The 27958-nt window shown below is 37.0% G+C and overlaps 3 protein-coding genes across 4 annotated transcripts in view; 1 reads left to right on the top strand and 2 right to left on the bottom strand.

The window, feature by feature from the left end:
* dachc (dachshund c) overlaps nt 1-944 on the bottom strand; it is a 71860-nt gene extending 70916 nt beyond the window's left edge. Inside the window, exon 1 of the mRNA XM_077246894.1 lies at nt 158-944. Coding sequence (XP_077103009.1) covers nt 158-696 — 539 coding nt within the window. The 5' untranslated portion in view covers nt 697-944. The remainder of the gene's footprint in view (nt 1-157) is intronic.
* Nucleotides 313-27152, top strand: bora (bora aurora kinase A activator). 2 transcript variants are annotated; one of them, XM_077246896.1, is made up of 13 exons: nt 313-1010; nt 21904-22008; nt 22227-22408; nt 22492-22598; nt 22712-22757; nt 22834-22915; nt 23005-23058; nt 23154-23210; nt 24296-24525; nt 24659-24812; nt 25443-26017; nt 26323-26463; nt 26679-27152. In XM_077246896.1, exons 3-13 carry the CDS (start codon nt 22256-22258, stop codon nt 26697-26699), a joined length of 1620 nt encoding a protein of 539 aa, XP_077103011.1. In that variant the 5' UTR covers nt 313-1010; nt 21904-22008; nt 22227-22255; the 3' UTR covers nt 26700-27152. The 2 variants fall into 2 exon arrangements, with proteins under 2 accessions (XP_077103011.1, XP_077103012.1); XM_077246897.1 differs by lacking the exons at nt 313-1010; nt 21904-22008 and having other exon boundaries at nt 22146-22408.
* Nucleotides 20083-21748, bottom strand: mzt1 (mitotic spindle organizing protein 1). Its single transcript, XM_077246904.1, has 3 exons — nt 21565-21748; nt 21303-21448; nt 20083-20243 (listed from the first exon to the last, which is right to left on the bottom strand). Exons 1-3 carry the CDS (start codon nt 21614-21616, stop codon nt 20214-20216), a joined length of 228 nt encoding a protein of 75 aa, XP_077103019.1. The 5' UTR covers nt 21617-21748; the 3' UTR covers nt 20083-20213.
* Nucleotides 27153-27958: the final 806 nt, after the last annotated feature.

The following is a 27958-nucleotide window of genomic DNA, read 5'->3' as shown; positions in this document are numbered from 1 at the left end:
AAAACAACTCTTCTTTATTGGCATGATGGTTCCATGGAAACTTTCAAACGTTTCATAGCAGAAAAAGGTTATTCTATGGCATTGCTGAGAAAACCCCTGTTTGAAACTTTTATTTTTAAGAGTGCAGGACATAACAGAGTGAGAAGGCTAGGTTTACCTTGCATTGGTGCAGTCGTTATACAGGACCTCTAAGTCTTTCCTCGATATAAGTTTGCAGCGATTGACTCCAGGCTGAATCGCGCCCAGTCCACGGAGGATGCGAACCTGCTCCACGTTGCACACCACAGGCGTTATCTCTAGACGTTTGAGTTTAGTGTACACAGTGTGCAGTCCGCCGACCAGGTGCTTGAGAAAGAGGTCAAATGCCTGCGGAAGGCAGATGAGTTCGTTGCCGTTGACAGTGAAGGACGCGAGCTTTGCGCCTCGTACCTCGACCATTTTGCACTCGTTGTTTTGAGGAGTGTTTTCCACTGGAGAAGGAGTGGAATACACGGGTTTGTGCGGGAGACTACCGATGGGGATGCCCGGGCTCGCGGAGGAGAGAAGTTCCGATCTGAAGATGCTCTGTCCTGCTGGGGTGACGGACTGTGGGGACGAGAGGGTCGCCGGGCTCGAGGAGTTGACAGCCGCGGCGATCGACATTGGAGGCGCGTGGGACATCGGTGTCGCGGGCAGAAGCGCAGCCGGGGTGGCCATGTTTAACACTAAATAAATCTCTTCAAAGTATTCTGGGAAAAGTAATGTCTCACGGAAGAATTAGTAAAACAACATAAAAAAATCCGTTCTGATTGAAAAGGAAAGTGAGCCTGGCACGGGGGGGAAAACGAGATATTGTCTGTGCGTCACGACATCGATCAAAGTGTGATAGTGACAGTGGGAAAAAGTGAAGAGCTGCGCTAGTGCTCGGACGAGTTGAATCTGTCACACTGTGATCCGGAGGAGGAGCCAAGAAACAAAGAGAGTTTTGGAAGAGACACAGCGCGCACGTGTGTTCCTTTCTTTCAGAGCAGGTATATCCGAACTTCAAAATAACTCTTGTTTTGTTGAGCATGGTTTACAAGGCATCCTTTATCTATTCACTATAAAGATATACAAACAGAGCTGCAGACTGCCTATTTTGTTGTTGTTGTTGTTTTTGCAGTCATTGACAGCTATGCCTCAGTTATGTTACAACCGCGGTAATGCTAGTTGTCGCAGTTTATTGATAGTCACAGTTTATTATGAAAGGACAGACGTATGCTATTGCATTAATTCATGCAATGAATAATAACAGCACCCCAATAGTTAATGGCGCTTTGTACATGCACACGGGCGAGAGATTAATTCGCCGCGTGAGAAATTCTGATGAAACAATATTGAAAGCAATTTAAATAAAGCTTATTTAAATGTCAATTCTCATGGTTGGGGCTTTACTATAATTGGCTATTTAATTAAAGCAATTTTCACGGTCATTAATACAGCCTGAGCGTTGTAGTGCACTGACATATTTTAATTACATGGTATTAACAAAACTGATATGCCTTAGAAAGCACGTTGAAAATCTGAATTAGAAATTATTTAAGCAATAATACATTATCCCCATATGGACATTATGAGTATCAGCATATGACTGGTCAGCATTTAGAGAGAATAAAACAACTTCAGTTGAATCACTCTTTTAAAGTAAGAGTGGAGAAAACTTATAGAATAACTGGTAACACTTAATTTTACAGTGTCCTATGTTACATGTAGGCCTACTTACCATATAGTAATAACAGTAAATTATTCATAATTACATGCAACTAACCCTAAGCAGCCAAACCCTAATCCCTAAGTGCGACATAGTTAACTGATATTATATAATTACACTGTAACATAAAATAAAGTGTGACTGAATAATTTTTCCTAATTATTTGGTACATTGTGAGGTCAAGCATGCACAGAGGCAGGATATAAAGCTTATACTGCCATCTATTGTGAAGGATTTAGGAAGTGAAAAGAATTAAACTCAAATGTCAACGACTATTTGTTATTTACAAAGGCATAAAGTGTTCATTACAGACCGCAGATCCTACGGGTTTGTAATGGTTCTCAACATTTACAACAACTAATCTCAGAACAAACACTTATGGTGTCTCTTGAGTCACAGCGACAATAATCTTAGTTATCATAATACACTTCTCATATGCATCATGATATCCCTATACAGCTGGAAGTCACTTATGTACCCAATTTAAATGACACTTACGGTCTGGCAATGGGTTTAGTGACATTTCACAGAACACAGTTCTCCAGTCGAGCAATGGAATAAGACAATAGGAATGCTCAATGTTTTCTGTCAAAATTTGTACAATTATTTTACAATAACATCTTATAGCTACAATAAGATGGGCACTAAACAATTGTATATGTCTATCATTTAAGAGTTCACTTCTGCTTTCTGCTTTCATATCCACTGCAATCTGTCAGACCATCATGAGCTGTTCTGTTTTCTGGTGTTACAACCTTGCATTTACCAACATTAACTCTACACAGTAAAACCATGGCGTTTAAATGAATGCTCACCTAAAGTTAATGCATTTCAGAAGGAATTTAACACGGATGTTTTCTAGTTACTTTAAAGTAATTGTCAGAAACTGACTGCATCCCTCAGTTCCACATTCCTTTATTCAATTCACTACAGTAATTACAGCAGTTCCTCATTGACTTCTCTATTAGAGCTGCGGCCAGAGTCCATTCCCTGACCTTCTCTTCATCGATCGGGCACATTTGTCGCTCCTCTATTATAATGCAAAGAGAACATTTGTTATAATGTACATCCGATGCTTTTGCGCAATTGCGATCAATATGTTCAACTACAGACAGTACTTAGAGATATACAACCATGTGTATATAATTTAAAATAGGAGAATACACATGCTTATCGATTGATCTTTAAGTGATGCTGTTCTCTTAATCAATACACCTTCTACATTGATATGTAATGAGAACGTCATCATATGCTCATAAGCCCTCGTGGATGTTCACTTGAGTCAAATCTCCCTCTCACATTTGCGAACCTATCCATTCGAATTCATATTTTACTTCCTCTTATCTCCCATGTCAACCTTAACACCTATGTACAGGACACAGAGTGGGAGGAAGTCAATGCCTCAATTCACACACCACCAGCCTATTAAGAGCAGCGACATCCATCAGCTAAAGCTGCCACACTTTCAAATGCACTGTGCTGGGATGGTCTCTCCGACAGCCCTGTAATTTAATTCTCCCTGCCATGCATACACCCTGCATAGCCACGTCCCCTGACGGATTAATCATGCCATTTCCACAAAGGTCCTTCAGAAGAGAGTGGAGTTTGATGCAGCCACTGACGCTTGGTACCATAACTCAAGCTCTGCCAAAATGCCAGTGTCCTGTTTTCCTGAAGATGGATGTGGGTTTTGGGGAGCTGCTTTGAATGTGTCCTTCGTTAGATTAGAATGTATGGATTTGTTCTCAGCTTCAAGGATAAAGGAGAAAATCTGACTGTGTAAATTTACCACATCGCAAAAAAAGCTATATTCTTCACCTTCAAATGAAATATTTAAACTGCCTTAAAGCATAATTCACAACAAATAACAAGAAAGATTTTTTTTTTCATATATGTCCAATAACAATAAATTACCAGTTTTAAAATTCTATCGGCTATCAATCTGTCTAAATTAATTAAAAGTAAAACACTATAAAAACTAAAATCAGTTCTTTTAAATGCTATATTTAGACATCACAACATTAAAATATAAAGTAAGGAAAATGGATGGGTTTTTTTCCCGTTTTTTTTTTTTTGCGTATGATTACATTTAACAGTTTTATTAAATTTTTTAGTGTTGTTAAAGATTAACTTTAAGCGAGTGTTAACAAGTAATCTACAGTAAATGATGATTTTCAACCAGGAGACCTCAGCTAACATCAAGGAGGCCGCAGGATGAATATAAAAATAATCTAACTCTAAATCTAACTCTAATCTAAATTAAAATGCTAAAAAAAAACATAAAATCAAAATGTGAACTGAAATCATACTTCTTTTTATTTTCCCATAACTATTGTTTTCTGGAATACAGGACATACATTTACAAAATTAATCATGGATAATTAATTTAATATATTAAAATAATAAGCATTTCTTTTTTCTTTTTCTTTTCTTCTCTGAAAACAATAAAAATGGAAATTTCAATAAAATCTTTTGAAAACTTGCAGCCTGGTCATAATTACAGCAGACATACCAGAGACACACCTTTCAATATTGTTTTGGAGAATGTGGGGCAAAAGTTTGATAACTACTTATCTAAATTATATTTAAAAATACGGGAAATGAGCATGTACAATTAAGTATGAAATATCAACCTATAGAATAAATACAAGAATCTTATTGTAGCTCAAATATTTGTAAAAAAAAATATTGGCATATAACATATGGTACAGATATATTGTGCAGCCCTACTGCACGTCTTGTTTCTTTGGAAGACTTTTCTTTTCTACAAAACTGCTGTCTGCATGGCGCACTATGGTTTCCGTCACATCATCCAGGTGGATTCTGCACATTGTTGGTGGTTGAGGAGATTCCCCCTTTCTATGTATATGTAAAGCATTTTGAGTGCAGAGAAAAGCCCTAAATAAATGTAACGAGTTATTATTATTATTATTATTATTAGTAATCTTTTTCGGTTTATAATTATTTTATTTCTGGCTTTCTGACTAATTTTTTATCAGTGTTTTTCTTTATTATTATCATTATTTATTTTTTCATTTTTTTACATTTATGTATTGCTTTGAGGAAATATAAAATTGTGTAGCTGGATCATACTAATCTTATTTTATTTCATTTACACAATAATTGAAGTTACCAAACTTTTCCGTCAATAACTGGCTATAGACTTTCGTTTCCTCTTAAACAGATCCCTATCTGATGAATTTTTATGCTTGCGTTTTAAATTACTTCACATAGCCATACATCTACTGAAGCATGCATCCATGAAATCAATCAAAGACTATCGTGTGACATGACCTTCCTTACTGTGTGTAACCTGACAGTTGATGCATTCACTCTTCTCTGAGACCTTGTTTTGAACCGTGGATGATAACATGTGTTGTCAGAGAAAATATGTTTACATGAAGCACACGAAACTAAGGCTATGAAAATGAACCACCCAATTTTGTTTAGGTATGCTAAAGAGATGCCCACCTCACATTGGAATTCACAGCTTCTTCTAGACCATCACTTCCATGATCAAAGCGAGGGAGGGGAAATATCTCTGGAGTGCCAGTCATGGAGATGAGATAGAGCAGAAAAATGCCTGACAGCACTCCTCTGTCAGCGCTTTAACACTTTTTTTTTCTGTTTTCTAACAAGATTTTTTTTTTTTTTTTTTTTTGTTACAGACAAAATTAATCGTGGGGATGTGAGATGCCTGATTTACATTCATTAAAAGTCATCTCCAGAAGTCAAGTTCAGTTCCAATCAAATTTGGGTAATTATGCAGAACAAGATATTCCCAGAAGAGCTGAAAACTCAACTTTTTTTAACATGTCACTCTAAATGAACAAGTTTAATTTTAGAAAATACGTGAGGGAAAGCTGAATAGGTTATTCTAAAAAAGAAAACAAGCTCCCTGACATATTGTCAAACATATCTTAATAGTCACCAAGCACCTAACAGTTAGGTTAACCTTCTTTTCTCTAATATATCCTGCCGCTCAGCTTCACAACAGGGGTCATTTGAGCAATAACATGTCAGAGTGGTATTTTTCTGGAAAAGTACTGAGTGCTATTTGATAACTTATTTTCATGCTGATATTTAGACTAACAGCATGGCACGTATAACATTAGCTTTGTCCGAAATTGCATACTGAGGAAATAATATATACATAATGTAACCTAAACAAGAGGGGTCATTCAGCTGGTTCTACAGTATAATTGTAGGCATGTTGTCTTTGTCATGGCTTACATCAGTTGCGTAAGTTTCATTGCCATTCACAACTCCTTTCCTGTGGCCTCATGAGATAGTAATGTGTTTATCAGTTGTGCACTTCGGAATCTCAATAAAAGATTGTTTTAATGTTTTAACTTTTATGAATACTGTGAATTCATGCAGACATGCTACTGATTTCATGTAGTCTACTGTTTTTCACCTACTAAATTTTAGGGCATAATGAAAAAAAAAAAAAAATATATATATATATATATATATATATATATATATATATATATATATATATATATATATATATATATATATATATATATATATATATATATATATATATATATATATATATATATATATATATATTGCTAAAAAAAATGAACAAAGCCTAAGCTGGTTTGTTTGGCTTAACTGGTTTAAACTGGTCTTCAGCCCTGGCTAAGATCTTCAGTTGATTTAGCCACTGTAGAATCAACTGTTGTATATCTCAAAACAACACTGTGCTTCGTTCCTAAATGAATCCGTTTTTTATAAACAAATACTGTAAGTTGAATGAAAGACTTATTGCCTTGTTGCCACCTACTGGTGTGACAAAAGGGTTCCTGAATTTTTCCAACTGAGGTTTGGAAATATATCCACAAATTTAGTATATTAATAATGCCTTTTACAAAATATTGCCTCAAAACAATTGGACACTAAATGTGTACGGTGAATCTGATTTCACCAAGTACAACATGTTCCTGGATCAACATCTTTGTTAATCCTGGAACAACTTTCTAATCAACCAATCAGAATTGAGGGACACTACTTACAGTTTATATCAAGTTAGGCTTAGAAACCAGGGTTAGGTGCTTCTATATCAGTGTTATTCACCCATTTCCATCTGATACAGGGACACCTTATGGATATGGGTTAGGTCTGAATTTTCAGACAGAAATATTTTTGTTCACTCTAAAAAAATGCTGAGTTGTTTCAACTCATGTTTGGGTCAAAAATGGACAAACCTAATTCAACTTCAACCTTCGCTGTTATTAGAGAAAAATATATTTTGAGTTCAGAATGCTGAACTTTAGAACTCAGATTTGTCGTGATTTTCCATTATTCTGTTTCATGAGGTTTATCTTCTCTTTGCCGTCCATTCCAGAGGTCTGTAACCTGTTTTGAGAAAGAACGCTTCCTTTAAAATGCGTGTAACTGAACTTTTCCACCAACAACTTCTGTGACCTCAAAGGCAGTGTGATTTTTTATCCTTTCCTCCTGAGGCGGAGAGAGGGCGTGGGTTATTCATTCGTGCTTAGCTGTGAGTTGAGTTTGATGGATAAGCCTCATAAGCATTGATGCTAACACTCAGGTGCACACTCGCTTTCTCTTTCTCTTTCTCTCTCGCTCTGGTTCTTCACAGATCATAGAGCATCCTTTTCCTTACACTCACTCTCTCTCCAACACACATTCTGCCTCTTAGACCCCCTGCTGGGTTCACTTTCTACAACATCCATCAAGCCTAAACAAGAGGGGTCATTCAGCTGGCAAATAACCTTCACTCAACTACAGCAGTGAGCAAGCTGTGGGTAAAACAGTCGCTGCTGTTCGGGCTAGTGGAGTTGAGTTAGGCCTTGGGAAGAAGTTTCTCTTATGTGCTGATCCTGGACAAGCTTCTGTTGTTGAAATACAATTAAGAGACATAAAGAGCATTGATCTCTAATACATGTTTTGATACACAAAATTAATGAAACGGCAAAAATGCACAAGCTAATGTTAAAGAAAATCAAACTATTGTTCATGTTACAGTTTCATTCTGTTTTGGTTTCGTTTTCTTTCTGGGGTCCGTTCTTTGTACATGGATTACTCAGTTATCTGGATTTTACTGTTTACAATTTGACATGATCCAGGATTGTTAGGTACTTCGAAGATCATCATGGAGTTGCTGTCATAGCAACAGGTCCATAAGCTCACAACTGCTCGGTAGCAGGTCTTGATCATGTAAACAGGATTAGATTTCAGCGGAGGTGCACTTAAAGTCTGTCCCAGCATCTGCTATTAAAAGTGTAACTAATTGAACCAGGAACAATAATAATTTAAAATTATAATAATAATAATTTAAAAACTATTTTGAAACTAATATTAATGTTATGTTGTCTATCATAATAGACACATTTTTACTCGCTGAGAGATTTATTAATGAGAATAATTGCCTAATCATTTTATTGGAGTCTTACACACATGATACAGTTAGTCTTTGCTTTGCATTCATTTGAACGGTGACAGGTATTATGAGAGTGGCTTGATGCAGCGCAGGAGATGCAGATAACTTTGTAAAAACATACTTTCTGCTGTGCCATTAGAAAAATGTTTTGACACATAAAAAACTTTGGTAACACTTTGTTCATCTTTGTTAATGTTAGTTAATAAAAATAAAGCTGTTCGTTGTTTGTTCATGTTAGTTCACAGTGCATTAACTAATGTTTTAATAAAGTATTAGTAAATGTTACTAATGCTATGGTGGTTAACTAATGTTAACTAATTAACCTTATTGTAAAGTGTTACTGAAACTTTAATTAATGCTGTCACATAACAAATCTGCTTCACAGGTAAAATTATATGAATTGCTAATTACAACATTGTTAGGCTGTCTGCGAGCCTCCTTGGTCACTGTTTAACCAGAGAGTTGTAAGGCTTCCTCTCGCTTATGAGTTGTAGGTTCTTTGTGAGCCTCATTGTAAGGCGTCCTGAGCATGGGTGTAATCCTCTCGATTTAGAGAGTTGTCATGTTGAGGCGTCAAAAGCTCAGCTAGCTGTTTGCTAGGTTGTTAGACTCTTTGTGAGCATCCCTGGCTACTGTGCTTTCACTATGCAAAAGCTCAGCTAGAATAGTAATTGCGAGTTGTAGTCTCTCTTGGAGCCTCCTTGCAAGATATCCCATGGTTTGGGTATTGTTAGGTCTCCTCTTGATTTAAAAGAGCATACTCTACAGAGGTCTCCGCTCATAGAGTTCGTCTAAAGCCCTATTCGGCAAAATTAACTTTACCAGGGTAGATGGAGTAATGTAATTTTACCACAGGACGTCTGTAATATTAATGGTCAATTCGCAATTCAAGTGCGTATTACGTTGCTTGCTGATATCACGTGCGCAAACACATAACCTATAATTATAAAACAGTTATGTCCGGTCGAACGATGTATTAATTAACTTCAAATTGGATTGTGTTGGTAATAGGCACATACCTAGCGTTAAAAGATGTTTTGTGCCTCTAACAAGTGCTTTGGATCTTCTTTCTGATCTGAATGGTATGTGGTAAATACTTGAGTTTTGCCACAGACTTGTCCCAGTGTCTAGAACGCAAATGCTATTTCTATACTCCATACTTGAAAAAATGCGGAAAACTTTTAAACAGGAAATGACGAAATATTTACGTACATATTTGCAGCGGGTCTATTCGCACGGGATTATTATTACCTGGGGAAATTTTTTCTGACCTTTTTACTGAAGGTAAATGTTGCCGTAATCTTTACTGACATTGTCCGTAATGATTACTGAGATGGCACATTCGGACGGGACTAAAATCACAGAGAAGCTCTGGTAATTATTACTTTACCCCACCTCTCCATGTTAAACTAGTCCCGTCTGAATAGGGCTTAAGTTTGCTAAGTGGTTAGGCTCTCTGTGAGCCTCCTTTGACTACTGTGAGCGTTGTCAGGCCTCCTCTCGTAGAGTTATATTTATTGAGGCCTCCGGTCTCTTGAGCTCCACTGGGATAGTGATTGAAAGTTGTTGGCTCTTTGTGAGCCTCCTTGCAAGCTGTTCTGATCATGGAATATAGTTAGGTCTCCTCTCGATTTAGAAAGTCGCCTTACTGAGGCCTCAGTTCCTAGAGAGGGTATATACCTTGTTGTTAGGCTCTCTGGGAGTCTCCCTTACTGACCTTAAGTGTGGAGTGTTCCTTCTCTTATTAATAGAGTCATTGTATTGAGGCCTCCACTCTGCAGAGCTTGGCAAGCCGGTAGAATGAGCTTAGTTTTTTTTAGCTTTTCTCTGTATTACCCTTGGGCCCTTAAGTGTTCCCTAGGCCTCTCTTTGAGGCCTCCGCTCTTCAGGGCTGCCTTAACACAAGGCTCTCTGTGAGCCTCCTTGGAAGCGGGCCTGAATATGAACCTAGTTAGGGTTCCTCTCTTTGGAGCTCTCCTGTTCAGGCCTCTGTTCTTGAGAAGCTCTGGTGTATGATTGTTGCTGGTGCACCTTAGGGATGAGGACTCCTTTGAGTCCTTTGACTTAGCTCAGCCAATAGGGCACTCATCGCTTCAGCATCGCAGCAGGGGTATTCCTTTCCTTATCGTGACCTCTGGGACGCAGCATGAGTTAGTAGGGAACTTCTCAGGTTCCGCATGTAACTAGGGTGACCACCCGTCCCGCTTTGCGTTGTACCGCACAGCATTTTCACCCCTTGTCCCGCACGTCGCATATTGAGAAAATGTCCCCCATTTTTATCAGTCTGTTGGTTTTTAATTATCATATTAAGAAAACGTACATGCGTTCTTTTGCCTTTTTAAGAAAGAATTTTATTTATTATTTTTGCGGCGTAGTTTTTCACCTATATTTAACAACACTTCGTCAGAAGTACAAATAGGCTACAACAGCCGTTTTAAAATCCTATGCAATAGTTGAAAGCAAAGGAGTAAACACGGTCACTAGTAGGTTGTGACGGCTGTCAATCAATATGTGGAGCGGTGATTCGTTCCATGTGTTTCTGTCAGAAAACAAATGGATAATTTGGGTAAATTAAGGCGACACTACAGGTGAATAGGATAATTTTTTATAGCAGATATCACCAGGAAACTTTGCCAGTTGATTATGTACATTAAGATGAGAAAAAAATTATTACAAGTTTTCGGTAATTTAATGTTTAAATATGCAAATCAGGCATTATCTAATTAAATATGCGCTAATTTGCATATGTTTTAAAAAACAAAATCTGAGTATTGGATAAACCCAGGTTCAAAATTATTTTTTCACTGTGTTCACATATTAAATGGGGAAAAAATTACAGAGGGATTTATGGATATCTACTTTTGTTATCCTGTAAATCAGAATATACTGCCAATAGCCCTAATCAGGCTAGGAATAATATATTTACAAATCCCTCTGTAAATGTCTTCATAATATAACTAGGTACAAGACTGGAAAGTTTGGTGTATATAGGTGCTACTGAACTGGAGAATTCGGACTTGGAGAATGAGAGAAAAGTCATTTTGAGAAAACGGGCTATAAAGCTTTACCATCAGCCAATGAGATTGCGCATTTAGAGTAAAATTCCCCCTTTTACTTTCACAATTGGTTGCTGATAAAAAGGAAATGACCATATTTGGATCCGGCAGTATTGTACTGGAGAGAGCAAGCTTTCTAACGGTGTGTGTGATGACAGTGTGCACATCGCGATCGCGGAGCAGAGGGATGATTTATATTCAACTTTTGATGAGTTTATGAGAAATCTACACACGCAAACAGACAAAGTGTAGTAAAATAAAGACCTAAATGTGTATTTCGGACTTTTTTTCACCAAAAGTCTGAAACAAGACATGTTATTGAAGACAAATATCCCAAAATCTCAAAATTGACCAGTGCAAAAAAAACGATGTTTTTGCCTGCCGTTTCTCGCCCTAAACTTCAAATTTAACAGAATTTATCAACTTGTTGCCTGCTGTGGTTGTTTTAATTCACATCCTTTCTAAAAAATATGAAAGTTTTTTGGTTTTATATATTCTTAGACTGTCAATGATCTAAATTCATGTTGGTTTTTATTTTATTTGTTTGTTTATTTTGTTGCATTTTAGGTGGACTTGGTCAGAACTGTTTCAAAAATAGACATAGATGATGCCTGCTGCCTTTGGGCTCAGTGATGTTGAATTTAAATGAAATGTAAAATAAAGAAATGTTATGTTACATTGTGATGTAAATGTGTTTTCTGGAAAGGACTAAAGAACAAATAATTTTTATCAGCTGATAGGCGGAATACAAATTCTTTTAGATAAAGTTCGATAAACATTATATAACAGTTTCAGGTTATGTTTTAGTGGTGGTAACATGTCCCACATTGTCCCAAACAAACTTATAATTTGGTTCCCCACATTTGGTTTGTTTGATGGTGGTCACCCTACATGTAACCATGGTTCCCTGAGAAAAGGGAATGAGACGCTGCCTTCCCTATTCTCAGGGAACCATGGTTACATGCATAACCTGAGACGTTTCCATCCATTTATCCATCCATCATGAGTTCCTTTTTTCTTTTTGAAAATTGCTTAAAAATAAAGTTCTTAAAAACAGGTCCCATGTACTATGTTAATATACAAAAAAGAATTTTACCTGTATTTTGAATTACACATTGCAATGTGTTTTAGGGATAAAAATAATCTCCGTAAACTTCAAGATATTCTTGCATGTTTTAAGCAAACACACAAATTAAATTATTTGAGTGATGTCCCCTCATCCACAATGCATCTCTAATATGCATGCTCAGTAATAGACGCAGCAATTTGAGGTTCAAAAAGGCTTATCGCCTTTACAACTTAGCCATGTAGCTTTATAAAAGCTAACTCAACTGTCCACTTTAAGGTAAATACGGAATTACAATTTTACATTATAAATACATTCCATATTAAAATTTGAAATGATTAATTCTCAAATCAAAGCAAGAAATGTGATCATGGCAGATAAGCAAGGTGGATTTGTTCTGCCTCAAACTGAGCATTCTTAATGCCCAAAGAATGTCACTCTTTTCTTTGAAGAAAATATTACTTTGTATGAAGTCACTGAAATTGTTCAAACTGTAAAGATGAAAAGTTTGTATTTTCTGTATTGGTGTTTGATGCAAGTGTTTTTACTCTCAGTGTGTTCTGAGTGACAGTGTGTGTTATCTCATGTGTTAAGAATTGTGTTGCTTGGAATGAGTTTTGCAGGTGATGTTAACTGTTTAGCTCAGGTGACTGTTGGTAGTGCAGATTGTTTTGCACATGTAGCTCCAGTTGTTCTCACTGTCGTTTAGCAATCAAAAAAACTGTAAACATATACCTAAATTACGTCATATGCTCTCAATGACAAATGCGGAACAGTTAGTTAATGCGTTCATGACATCAAGGCTAGATTATTGTAATGCTATTATGGGTGGTTGCCCTGCACGCTTAATAAACAAACTACATAGAAAATGGATCTTAATAGAACCAGGAAGTATGACCATAGTAGCCCAGTTCTGTCAACACTGCATTGGCTCCCTATTAAACATTTTAAAATATCGCTGATTACTGACAAAGCACTAAATGGTTTAGCTCCCCAGTACTTGAGCGAGCTCTTAACACATTATAGTCCTTCTATTGCGATCTCAAAATTCCGGCCAGTTGATAATACCTAGAATATCAAAATCGACTGCTGGCGGTAGATCCTTTTCCTATTTAGCACCAAAACTATGGAACAGTCTTCCTAACATTGTCCTGGAACCAGACACAGTCTGTCAGTTCTAGACTAAAACACATCTCTATGACCTAGCACACACATAACACATTATAGACTTTTATAATTCAATGTTAGGCTGCATAGATTAGGTCAGCCGGAACCGGGAACACTTCCCATAAATCCTGATGTACTTGTTACATCATAAGAAGGATGGTGTCTACGCTAATATTAGTCTCTCTGTTTATCCCGAGGTTTACTGCAGTGTGCCGGATCCAGGCCGTATCTGGATCTAATGAAGGACCATCGCATGGACACGATGACAACACAGTCCTGAAGTGTCAACTGGTCTCTCCCCTGTGAAGGCCTCCTTCCCTTCCCTTTACTTCTGTACAGATAAAAAGTTGTTGGGATAGTTCCGGTTCACGTGGCTACGCGGAAGCGATAATACATACTATACAATACATTTTTCAAGGCTTTTTTAAATTTTACCTTGGACCCTCTTTCACGGTTTGCGTTCTCGAAACACCAGGCAAATGAGCGGCCGGATCACATTAAAGAATTTTCTGTTAGAACGGTGTCGTGTTAGCGGCCCCTAAGTTAATAACTAATGATCATTGCACGGAAGTGAATCAATCAAAACTAACTTTAGCTAGACAGTAGCTTTATTCTAGAGCTGCTGTAAAGCCAAAACAATCTCTTTTACTTTAATATCCTATCACTGTAAAGCTGCTTTGAAACAATCTATATTGTTAAAAGCGCTATATAAATGAAGGTGACTTGACTTAACTATTGGAAATTGTAAGATTGCTCATACTAAATTATCTAAAATATTTACTTTAATACTTTCTTAACCTTCATCTCAACTTTTTTCTACATTACATTAATCAACTTTTAAAATAGAAGTTGGAATTTTTTCCAGTGTATAAGTGAAAATTGGCTTAAAACCTTATTTAGTGAGATATTGCCGTTGTATCAGCTCTATGTGTCAACAAGTCCCTGTCAAAGTATATAGAACTATTATATAATGTCCTGTCCAAATGTCTTTTGTCCTTCATTCTATTTTTACTTCAAGTGAATCGCTTATAGAAATGCCTGCAGAACTGTCTGCTCAACAATGAAGGATATCTCAGTCCACATCATTTCAGCTGGCTCAACGCAATGTACTGTTGTTGGTTATGGATGCTGTTACTTAAACAATTTAAATATAGTCATGTAATGACATCTAAAGCTCTGTGTGCAGTGCACCAAACTGGGCTTGATCGAAAAGGACAGTTTGCTTCTGGTCCTGTCGAAAATAATAGGCTATATGACTTACTCAAGCCTGCAGAGAAAGATTTTGGTAGCAGATCAAATGCATGAGGCCTAAATATCATTCCATCCACTCTAATTAGACAAATAAAGATGTATTAAATGCTAAAGCTCAATTTAGAAATCCTTTGAGGGAGCAGGTCAATGAGTCACAGAATTGGGAAGAGCACACCAAACATCATCAACATCATCTTCATATTTCCTGTCTAAAGCAGTAGTACTTGAGGAGGTATTTTCCTTTAGCAGTGTTGGTGATTCAAATGAGCACGAGGGCAGAAAGCAGTGTATGATTATTAATGGGAAAAGATTATGCACACGGGGGTGAGGGATTAGTTTAGCGACCTTCACAACACTAATTGAAACAAGTATGGAGACTCGGCGGCACAGTAATCAACTAAAACACGGGATCATTAATCATTATAAATAGCGCTGTCACAACAACACAAGCATTAGTATTATCAACCCCTTTTGTTTGTCTAGTGGGAAGCTCGGCTCGGACGCGTGGTAAATGTCCAGTGCGGAGGTTAATGTGAGTCGAAGTGGCATTTAAACGGCGTCGCTGATCAAATGGGCAATGAGGTGACACGCCTCGTGCACGTTCATTTGCAGCTAATGGGAATTGATGCACTTCTGATGAAGTTACTAACCGGCTTGACATCCGGAAGAGTTCAAGTCTGTTGGGCATAGAGCTTTTTTTGACATTCCAGATGAGAGGGTAAAGGATATTATAAAGCGGTAAAGAAAAGTGGGCCTACTTTACTCTTAGAGGATCTTTTGACCTGTGTGGCAGCTGCGCAAAGATTAATCAAAGCCAATTGAGACATTAAAAGCACTATTTGAGGGGACAGCCAGTTGTAGTGGTGTCCGAAATCATAGTGGACGTCACTGAGTGCACTCGTTCAATCCCACAATGCACCGCAATAACGAGTGTACAACTGGTGTGCTCAACCATAGACATAATAAATACATAGACGCCCTATTGGCCGCTTTGGAACGTTGCTGCGATACGTCAACGCGTCCACCATTTTGCTGAGGGCAACACTGCGCTGTAAACAAATGCAAGTAAATGGGTGAGCTGCGGTTTTCCTGGATAAAAACAATAATTGCGTTTACATTTATCAACCGATTTCAGTGGTTTGTACGTGGTGTACATTACTATTACTAATTATATAATGACCAAATATAACCTGAAAAAAATGTTCAGTCTCTGATTGTGAAAGGTAATTCCACGAGACCTGTTTTCAATTGTGTGGCGATTTGTACAGCCCCAAGCAGCACACGAAGCAGGCATTTTTCTCAATTCCCGTAATGAGAGGTATGGGAAAGTTGCCCTCTGCAATATGTTGGTGCCGTTGACGTACGCTCCAGCAGCCAATAGGGCGTCTATTTATTATCTTTATGTTCTCAACGGCTAGAGTATACCCATAATGCACTGTGAGAGTCGCACGTCGAATGAATTCCGGTGTTTGACCAGAAGATGGAGCTGAATCATCTCTCCATCCATTTTCCAAACCGCTGGTCTAATGTGGCTACAGCGTATTATAGTGGTGCATGTATAATGTCACTTTGTAGGCCAACCGGCTGTTAGCATCATGCTAGTTCCCTCAACAAAAACCCAATAGGATTTTCCCAGAACGTATGAGTTAGAATAGTTTGAAAGAGCACAGTTATACCCATAACAATGCTGTAAAAGTGGACTGAGCTTACCTGTTCGGCATGATGACGTTTACTTTCCTCAACCGCCTCTGTAGTCTCATTTAGCTACTTGTTAGCAACTGCCTTTTTCAAGACATGTAACAGCTTAAAAAAATTACGAGTGGGGTAGTATTGATGTATTATATGTCGTAGAATAAAATGTGAGTGTCTTGAGCTTGTTCACCACAGACCTTATTTCAGCCATTTAACCAAAACCCTATTTAAAAACCCCATTGTCTTCGGGACGATTGAACAGCGTGCTAAAGTGCTTTTAATGTGAACAAAATGTTGAGTGGTATGTGCATGTTATGTGTGTTGAACGTAGCTCCCGGTACAGTGTGTGAAAACAAATTTCCTCTATCGAGGACACTAAAGAATATGAAAATGAATAAAATGCTAACTCGCTTCTGCTTATTGGCCTACAAAGTGAATCACCACTTTTGAATAAGAAACAAAATCAAGTCTATCAAACTTGTCAAAACTCTGCGTAAACATAACAAGCGCAATGGTGAGAACACTCGTTTAAACAGCACACACACCCGGACATTTGAATGCACGTCACTTTTTTGACATTACTGATACTGCTTTCAATCGTAATGCAACAGACCGGTCTAAGAGACATAAACTCAGCCTTGAAATAAAAGGGTTATTGAGCTGTTTACACTTTAATATTTAGATAACTTCTCATATTGATTGCTATCAGGATGTGAAGATAATTTAAAACAGTAGGCTATAACAAATTTTTTTTTATAAAACAAATTGCCTACCCTACCTTTAACGTTTCCACCATTAGCTACTGCAGACAGGCTTGTGTAGGACACCTAGATATGTGAACAAAGTACACACAAAGTGTGCTGCAAAATGTAAAATGTCATCCTCAAAATCCAACAATCTCAGAAAAAAAAGCTGTTCCTGGGGCAGTTTCAAAAGATACACCTTTGTACCTGAATAATAGTAGCTTATATTGGTATACCAAAAGTGTACATATTAGTACATTTTATAGTCCCAATGAAAGCTTTTGCAAAAAAAATTGTACGACCCTGGATAGAATAGAAAGAGGTTTGTGAATGCATGCTTGTCTTAAAGGGGAAAAAAGTCCCTTTCCTTGGCCATGTTGCATGTGAATCCAGCCCTGATATAGGCATGTAGTCACAATACATGGGGAAAGTAAAAAATCTTCTACAAACTATTTTGTTTTTAAAGAAATTAATAATTGTATTCATCACAGATCAATTAAACTGATCGAACGTGACACAAAGGCACAACTTTACATTATATTAAAAACAAATCTGTTTATGTCCTTATCTGTCTATTATCTGTCAATATCTGTCTATTTATCAAAGAATGCTGTAAAAAGCATCATGTTTTCAAATATTAAACGGCACAATCGGTTTCCTCTGTGATAATAATAAGAAATGTTATGTGAGCACCAAATCACCATATTACAATGATTTCTGAATCATGTGACAGAAGATTTGGGTAATAGTTGCTGAAAATTCAGCTTTGCCATCACAGAAGTTTGAAAAAAAAAATGTATTAATATATAAAACAGCTGCTTTAAATTGTAACAATATTTCACAATATTAAAAGTTTTACTGTATTTTTGATCCAATAAATGCAGCCTTGATTTACATAGCAGATTAAAACATCTTACCAAACCCAAACTTTTGACAGTAGTGTTTATGTATGGGCTATTGTAGACACTTGCCTAAATAGTCATATTGTGATCACTCGTTATGAAAATATGATAAAGAAACTTCGTTTAGAGGAGTTTGTAGCCCAAGCAGGGTCAAGGGCTATACTTAAACAAATAGGTATTCAGCGAGTAAAATGGCTGAGCGCATATATTCCCAAAAAGGTCAAAGGCCCTGTTATTTTTAAAGGCATTATGTTGAAAAAAATTATGGATTCTAACATACAATTATACATTTTAAACTTTCAATTAACCTTGCACAAGGGTATTCTCATTTCCATCAGCTTTAGATTAATACCAGTTGTTTATCACATACCTGTGAACAAAGAACCATGTTGCATTGCATGCATCATTTAGAAGGTTAAAACACAATTATTAAATTTACAGCTAAACTATTGATAATTACATACTTGAACACACAGAATTCCCATTTAATAACAAACATTTCATTAACCTACACCAAACACAAGGGAATTTACATAAACAGTTACTGAAGGTGGATGCTATTACAGAGCTTAGCATTGTTTTTTAAATTGCTTTGCTAATTAAAGCAATTAATGCATGAATTAGAGGATGGGAATATGATAATTACACATCAACCTCGGAATACCTAATTGTGTTATTTGGTTTCATCCTTTTTAAAAGAAGTTCAATTTGCCAAAGTCAGTGTATAAACTCACTCACTACTATGATGGTGCTCGTCTTTTTTTGTATTTTTTATATTGACCATCAACTTCATCCACTCTAAAAGATCTATTGAAGTCAGATGCATATTGTTTGGAGACCGATGGTCACTCTAACAAAGCTAACAAAAATGATTCGCTGGTACTGATGACCGATATAACTGTCACAGTGGCAACCTTTATGATACTAATTCACAGTGAGAAATAAACCCTATTGTTACGCATCATTAGCCGGCCTCATGAAGAGACACGCCTGGTCCGCTTTAGTTGATAACACCTGTCATTCCAACAAGCGGTCGCAATCATTCTCCACATGCTGTTTGTGTCTTTGTTAAAGGTGATTCAACGGAGGCCTGAAGATGGTGCATCCTTGACCCATGCTACAACTAACAAAACAGGTGGCATTTCATCCACAAAGTCAACAAATGTTTGAGGGACTACCATCGAAACAAGCCTTACGTAATAGATCCTAACACAACAGGGTTGAACTGCAGCCTTTTCCCATTCGACTGAAAGTTAGGAATAGGAATCATGAAAAAGACATTGACCCAGACCACGTTCTCCTGAGAATTTCTCCTTGAAAAGCGACTGGACTAGAGTAAATGTTTAGCAATAAGAGCAAACATAAGGTGGCGGTGATTACAGACACATAAATGAATTCTCGCTGCTGGAGTGAAACATCATGCCTCCTATCTGCAGGAACCAAGGACACAGCCACCTCTCCCTCTCAGCACGGCTGGGTGTTAATGAAGCTCATGCCTTATGGGCTGATCTAAGAGCCACGCCGCTTTCACCAAACGTGACCTTAAACATTCCCGGCCAATACTGGTGTCAGATCTGGGCAAGAAAGGAACCTGTGACATGGAGAACAGGCTTGATGATCCAATTAAACTGCTCTGTTTTGAAGAGAATAAGAACAAAACAACAATTTGGCCATGGCGTTTTAATATTAATGTTTAAAAGAAAGAAAGAAATCTTAAAAGATTGATATTACAATGCTACGTTACAATACAAAGCACAAGTAGTCAATGATTTAATTATAAATGCACTGATGTCGCCCTCATGTGGTTGAAAGACACAATGCACATGTACAGATAAAATGCCCTTGAGGGATCAGCCAGAGACCGTATCAATAAAAAAAGCATGTTTCATACAGTTAGGGTAAAAAAAAAATTACACAAAAAACATTTTACTGACTTAACCTGCAGCAAAATCCAACAAAGAATGCATTATAGTTATTTGTATACACAACGTTAAATAAACAAAAAGATAAGGAAAAGGCGAATGCTTGAACATACTGTTATGTACAACATACTTCTACATACTGAGGCACATGAAAGCAGGCCAAACAAGGCAAAACCAACTGCTTTCACACATTAATCATAGGTATATGCTTATATACAGTGTATGATGCTGTTTTTTCTTAAACTGCTTTGTCAGAGATGAATTTTAGACTCATCCTTGACTAGTGCTGTTTTCAGAAGCCTGAAAAAGATCAAACAAAAAAGGACAGTTAATGATAAGACAAATTTAAGGTAAAGTGTGCATTTTAATAACTCCTATTACATTCTTTTTTTCTTAGTAGGTAATGCACTTTTTTAAAGTGCAAATATACCCCTGTAGCTTCTCAATTAATATGATCTGCAGCATGCATTAAAAAAAATGGAGAATAGCATATCACGCCATAGGGCCGTGGTCCTCAACCAAGGAACCGGAGCCTACCTTCGAGAGGGCTACAGAACGACTTATAAAATTATTAAATTATGTTTTTTTTTATATTTAAATTATTATATATTAGAACAACATAACCTGAAGCTATGTATGGTTTAGTTTATTTTTTTCCCCCTCAACAACTCTTGTTTTTATTGTTAATATATTGAGACTTCCAGTTTGTGGTAATAAAAAAAAATAGGTTTGTCATAATTAAAGCTGAAATGCCATCCATCCACTCTCTAAACCACTTGTGCTATGTAGGGTCGCAGAAGAAATACCCACGTCCGTGGATTTTTTTAAGAGAGAAACACTGTAGAAATGTAAAAATAAATAAATATGATAATCCAAAATTAAACTAAAAAATAAAAATACTAATCTAAACAAGTAAAAATGTATTAAAATAATAAATAAATTGGATTACATTTTTTTTATTTAAATTATAATTTGAATAAAGAATACATTCAACAGTACAGTACTATTAAGCATAAAAACGTAATGTAACATTATATTAAATAAATATTTCCCAAGTAATATATTACACACTCATATTAATTTTTCCAGTTTTAACACATTTATACATGAAAATGTATAGCTGCCTTTAAAACGTTAGGAATTGGATGGGGGTCCGTGGCATCTAAATGATTGAAAACCGTTCCTTTAGTAGGTCAATATGTTGAGTCTGGAAGACTTCACCTAATTTCCCAGATTACTGATGCAAGAATATCAATATACTCATGATTATGCATTTTCAAAAGGAAGAGTGGGTAAAAACAGAGTGGACAGAAGCAGAAATAGATCACCACAGATCTACTGCTGCATTAGTGTGAACACCTTTAACGAGTCAGAGGCTCTTCTGAGTTCTTTGATGACTGATGACAGGGCTTCGGGATTGATCCCTTGCTCACAGAGACGGACACATATCGACAAGGACTCCATGTCCAATCCTGTATTCAGAAGCCTTGATATCTCCAGGAGAACTGAAAAAGAAAGTAGAAGGCATAATAGTCGTCCATTGGTTCATTCGATGATTAACCGATATGATTCACAACAACAAATAATAAAAAAAAATTCTAAACATTTTTCTCAATCTTACCATCCATAGTTTCCCGGACGGCATTCATGTTTGCGCTCGCGGGATTGGCCATGATGCTATAGTGCTAAAGCTATTTAATTACTTAACGACAATAACAAAGCACTATCTTTCATTCAGATGACCCTGACAAGTCTATTACTGATAATCCCTGGTATCTTCCCCACATTTGCGAAATAAACATTAAACAATATACATTGCAAACTAACTGACAGGCGTTTTATTTACACCTCCCGCTTGTTGTTGTGGCAATCCTCTCAATAAAGTTTGCAAACGTTCGAAAGGAAGTTACGTCGAGACGGAATGTCGCCCGATCTCCTCACCTGATTGGTTCTTTCGCAGGTTCTGCTGAATTGTGATTGGTTGCCACATCTTGAGCGAAAATTAAATCAGACGTTGGAAGCTCATCAGAGATCGCGGTTGGGCTTGTTTGAGGCTCGTTGCGTTGTAAGTATTTAATTAAGACCATTAATCACCTGGTAAAAATCACATCAAAACATGTTAAGATTGTAAACTAAGAAAGTTAGATAACCCGATCAGTACTCTTTTGATCATTACGAATGAGATGCAGTAGTGTATAACCAAACAGGATGTTTACCGCTCCAAGTTGTTGATATTTTCAAGAATCTGCAGTCTTTCACGCGTTTTTCTTTCTTATTACGTAGCCAGCTTGTCTCTGGACGCCGTTTTTAAGATGGGAGATATAGCAGAGATTCATATAACACCCGAGACTCCAGGAAGACCTGCTATTCTGAACCCGTTTGAGAGCCCAAACGACTATCACCGTCTGCATGAGTCTCTGATGCCCAGCCCATCGGTGTTCAAAAGCTCCAGGAGCTCCTCTGCGGTGAGTATCTGACTCCGCGTGGCAGGGAAAAACAAAAAAAAAACCGTTAGAAATGTAATTTCTGTTTGTATTTTCTGTTGTAGACTCCAGCCAAGTTCAAGTGGTCCATTGATGAAATGGCAAATTTGCTTCCTGTGGAAATAGACCCTGAGGACATTCACCGTCAGGCTGTGTTTCTGAGCCAAGCCAGGTATATAACTGCTGTTAGTATGTTCATCTGAAGTGTTTTAATAACCCTGTATTTGTTGTTGTTTTTTCATGTTCATGATATTAACTCAACTGTGTTTCTTTTTAACTCATAAGGGCAGATTCTGAGATTGAGGCAAAACGGCAACATGCTATTGAACAGGTAATACTGCTTTACTCCTTTGTTTTCTTTTTACTAAAGAGAAAGATGCTTCATTAAATAATTTTTGGTTGTACAGTTTTTCATTAAAGGTGCCATTGTTCCCTCTCCATGGGGACCACTCACAGCTAAACAATCAGTAAAACCGCCACATCAGAAAAGCAAGTCATGACACAGACACAGACAAAGAGAAATGTTTTAATACAACTAATGTAGCATTTGGATATTCATTGAAACTGTCTAATTTTAGGTCCATTGTCCCCACTGGTAGCAGAGGAGGCTCCGCCACCAAAGAAAATCAATGGTTTGTTCAGCAGCTCTAAGACATTCATAAATGATCATTTTAGATATGTATGTAGATTTAGAATAATCGATCCTTGCTTGTTGTTTGTGTTAAAGCCATCTGTCAGACAGTCCTGTCCCTACCAGTGGACTTCAATCTTGAGAAAGTTCTGGGTAACCCTTTTTATTTCTTTCTTGTTTTAATAATAGTAATATACATTTTTATTTTATTTTTTTTGTAATTGAGATAACATGAAATATTTACTTTTTCAAGATTCATAAAGAAGGTTGTAATGTAAAATGTAATTTACAACATCATAATACCATTCAAAAGTTTGGGGTCTGTAAGATAAAAAAAAAAACTTTATTCAGTAAGAATGTATTAAAAATGTATCAAGATTGACAGTAAAGGCCCATTCACATCAAGGACAATAACTTAAGATAACAATAAAGGTATAGTTAAAAAAAATCTTTGTCATTTTTCTAGAATAGCAGAGTTCCCACCCTAACTATAAAGATAACAGCACAGAGCACAAAAACTATTTTTATCCTGCTGATGAAGGATATAAACATTGACAGCCAATCAGAATCCATTCTGCTGCAAAGAGCTTGAGCATTTAAAGTGACAGACAAGCATGTGTTTATAATAAACAGAACATTATCGTCTGCTGGTGTGGACTGTGGACACTAATATATTTATCGTTCTTGGTCTTAAATGGTTCTCAGGGTTCTATCGGCCGAAAAATATATTTTTTTAAACCTTTTATGCATACAGTTTTAATGACCTCATTAATAGAGAGATTTGGTTATATATTTGTACTTTTTAAAAATTATCAAAATAATTCATAATAAAGACAAAAATATAATTTATAATAACAGGGTTCATACTTTGACTTATTGAAATTGAAGTAATGGGAAAACCTTTGAAACGGCCATGCTTATGAAGAGGTACTGAAAAGTGCTTGAAATCTTAAAAGGCAATACACCTGAAATTTGTGTTCAATTTGTTTGATAAAACACAAATACAGTTTTTTCACTCAAAATAAACGCTGTAGCCTGTCTGATATTAACCTGGAGATTTCTCATGACGGGCGTCAGTGCTGGTCAATGCATTGATCTCTATGAAGTGAAGCGTCAGATTAGCATTACCTCAGGGCAGGATTGTTTGTCGTTTGCGCCTGAAGCTGTTGTTCAAATAATTTTCTTTTTACAACCTTAGTTGCTTGTTGATATTAACTTGAGAACTTCTATTCTACCAGGTGATTACTATAAGACAGAAGAGTTAACTGAACAGGTGCAGGAAAGCCTTAGCTCCTCTTCATTGCGACGGAAGCTGTTTCTGGATGGTCATGACAGTGGCTCTGAGTCTTCTACCCCTTCCAGCCCAGATAGAAATGCCCATAACATACCTCCCAGCAGTCGAGAGATGATGTCTTCTGTTATTGTCTCTCCACTTCAGTGTGGCATTCCAACCGGGACGCCCTTGTCTGTACGTACCAAATCATAGATTTGGCCAGGGCCATTTCATCTAAAAATTACTCCCTTGTTTATACCAAAAAAATCTGGATCAAGGATACCTGATTCTAATAATCTAATATTATGTTTTTACCCATCATTTTCAGGGCCAGTTTTCTTCCAGTCCCATCCGAGGCCAGTGCCGAGCCTACAGTCTGGGCAGTATCACAAGTCCGATGTTTTCAGAGAGATCTTCGCCTGCTTTTAAATCTCCTATTCTGTCGCCCATAAGACTTCAGCATTCTGTGACACCTGTATCAGGTAAATAATCTGAGATGGTGCCAGGGTTTTAAAATGTAGTTTGCATGACCAGATGGATGGATAGATAGATGGATGGATGCAGGGGTTTCCAAACTTTTAGACAAAATATTTACTTAAAGTACCCCCTGAGATTTTTAGTATTTCAATCATTTAACAATATTCACGGTTCTCTGATGTTGGTTAGTGGTCACATAACATGCAAGTAAACAGATCAAATATTTGATATTTTTAGTGTTTTATTTTGGAATTTAACCTTTTGAGATTCAAACCTCTGTTTAGTTAATATATATATATATATCTCAGCACATGCAGAGATGGAGTTTGCTGCATTTACTGTGAACAAAGCCACTGAAAACACTGGATCATCATAAGCTATTTGTGTGTGCACTGAACATTAACACACTTCACTCTGAGACACGCAGCACATTAGATGATAGTTATGTAATTCTATCACAGCTTTTGATTTGATATTCACACTAAGCTATATCTCGATTGTTGCACATTTATTTATTTTAATTTTGCATTCAATGTAATTTATTATTCGGTTTGGTTTTCACCCACTTGCGAACCACCGTTTGTAAGACCTTGGATAAGTGTATGTGAGATGACATTAAAACGTTGTCTTTATAGGTGAGAGGAAAAGGCTGTCGTTTCTGTCCCCCAGTGGTGTTCCTGCGGGCAGCTCGGACATGGACCGATGTGGAAATAGCCCATTGGTGGAGGGCTGTTCCCCTATTCGCAGCTGCTCCCCCTTTCAGTCCAGACCCAGAGTCTGTATGTGGGCCTCTCCTACTGACATTTCCCCAATCCTCCACGACAAGGAGAACATCCATCCCAGTGAACCTTTACCCACCATGGACCTGGACGCCAGCACGACAGGGCCTCATGCTCAGCAAGAACGACTGCTATCAGGGGGAATTGAGTCAGAGGCCTCTGTGGATGTTTCGGAGCAAATGGATCAAGATGAGCAGTTTGTGAAGGATACGGAAGGAAATATTGAGACCGACAAAAGTGAAGATGAGGAGGATGAGGTCATCAGCAGGAGCAGAGAGGAATCCTGTGGTTGGGTTCCTGAAGAGGACACTGCGTCACCAACTAGACTGTCCAGCTCTGGAACAGGCAGTGTGCCTAACGCTGAAAGTACGCACATGTTCGTATCCCTGCTAGCGGAAGGGAGCATCACACCGTATGACATTAGCATGCAGGTTAGTATGCGTGCTGTCAGATGACCAGAATACCAGACAACTAGATGAAGAGTCGTTTAAACAGTAACCCAGCAGGTGTAGCTGACCTGAAACCATTGTGAAACTGGCTGGTGGTAGCAGTGGCAGCTGAACCGCTTTCTCTCCAAGAACTCTAGTTTTTATTTATTTTAGTTATTGCTTTATAAATAGAAAATTGTTTTTGCAAGCTTTTTTAATGGAATTGTGAACTATGGTCTTCAACTAATTTGTAGATTTAATCTCATGTCAGGTTTAGGTCTAATCTGTCCCTCATGTTCTCTGTGCAGGTGGATAGCGGTTATAACACTCACTCGGTGTGCACTAACAGCTTAATGGACGCCCTCAGTTCAGACAGCCAGAGTAAGGAAATGCTGGACACACACACTGCTGAGGAGGGTGTACCTTTCACTAGACACACTAAGCCAAAGGTAATGTCACACACACACTACACAGCCAATATCAGTCACTCTGTAACCAACTATATCACATTTGAATACTTCATTCAGCTGTTTTGAGCCATTTATTTAGTTTTATTTGCACTTAAAATACACTATTCACTTGATTAGTTTGTATAAATAAAACATACGCACTGTGCATAACCACACTAGGTCATTTTTAAATGAGGATATGTTTTGTTCTGCAGTTGTTCATCCCACTGCACTGAGCATGAGGGACAAAACGGGCACTTTACACACTCTTATGCCAAAAGCTGTGGAGGAGACGCACGATTTACACATCAAGCTGAATACTGATTTCATCTCATAGAGAATGCTGAATATTGTGGTTGGTATAACTGTCTGAGCCTTAAAGTTTTTTGTACTGACTTATCCACAGCATTATTTATTCTTGCTTCAAAAATGAACGAATTTGAGACTTGAATAAGATTTTTGTATGGTTTCGATTGTGGAATGTAAATGTAGCTTGCAATTACTTTTGTTAAGAGGATGGCAGGTATGTAACCATTTCCTCTAATTGTTTTTATAGGGCTTTTTTTTTTACAATCTTAAAATAATTTATGAATTAATCAATCACTAAAACATATGGAGATACCACAAGGTATACATGTATATTATGGCAGCGTGTGTATCTGAATTGAAATAAAATGTCTTAATAAAAACAGTGCCAGTGTCCTTGACCAGCTTGCAATTTCTTCTCTTACAGAATAAAATTTAACACTTTTGCTCATCTAAAAGAAGTGAAGTCAAGAAAAATCTAATGAAGACAAATATTTCTCTTTTAAAATTGAAATCAAAAGATGTCACATTGGCACATAACATTGTTTTTGTACACAGCTGTTCTAAACTAGAGCCATATACATTCAGCATGTACTTACAGCTGATGTGTGTTGAAGTGGTTTAATTAAAATGTAAAGAAATAAAGCACAAGTTTTTCTGCACACCGAAATATACAGGGTTCCCACTGTCATGGAAACTGGGAATTTTACAATTATGATAATCAGGCTGGAAAGTCATGGATTTTTTTAAAATATATTTTTACTATTTTTTAAAAATATTTAATCTGAGCCTTGTTGCACCAGATTCAAAACATGGTGAAGAGTTTAGATGTCATCATGCATGGCCAATAAGAGAATTCCATTCCAGTCTTCTGCCCATTTTAATTTTAGGATTTTGGTTTTCAGGTTGTGAATTACTTATAGTAAAACAGTTGCTGGTCATATAATTAGAATATCATCAAAAAGTTGATTTATTTCAGTAATTCCATTCAAAAAGTGACATTTGGATATTATATTCATTCATACACACAGACTGATATATTTCAAATGTTTATTTTGTTTAATTGTGATGTTTAAAACTGACAACTAATGAAAATCCCAAATTCAGTATCACCGAAAATTAGAATATTACTCAAGACCAATACAAAAAAAGGATTTTTAGAAATGTTGGCCAACTGAAAAGTATGAAC

This window comes from Siphateles boraxobius, unplaced genomic scaffold (genome assembly GCF_051911475.1).
Source record: "Siphateles boraxobius isolate OS27281-9 unplaced genomic scaffold, OSU_SipBor_1 29, whole genome shotgun sequence".
In the NCBI taxonomy this organism is placed as follows: Eukaryota; Metazoa; Chordata; class Actinopteri; order Cypriniformes; family Leuciscidae; genus Siphateles; species Siphateles boraxobius.
The sequence above is the reverse complement of the archived record's forward strand: the minus strand, read 5'-3'. Positions and strand labels throughout refer to the sequence as shown.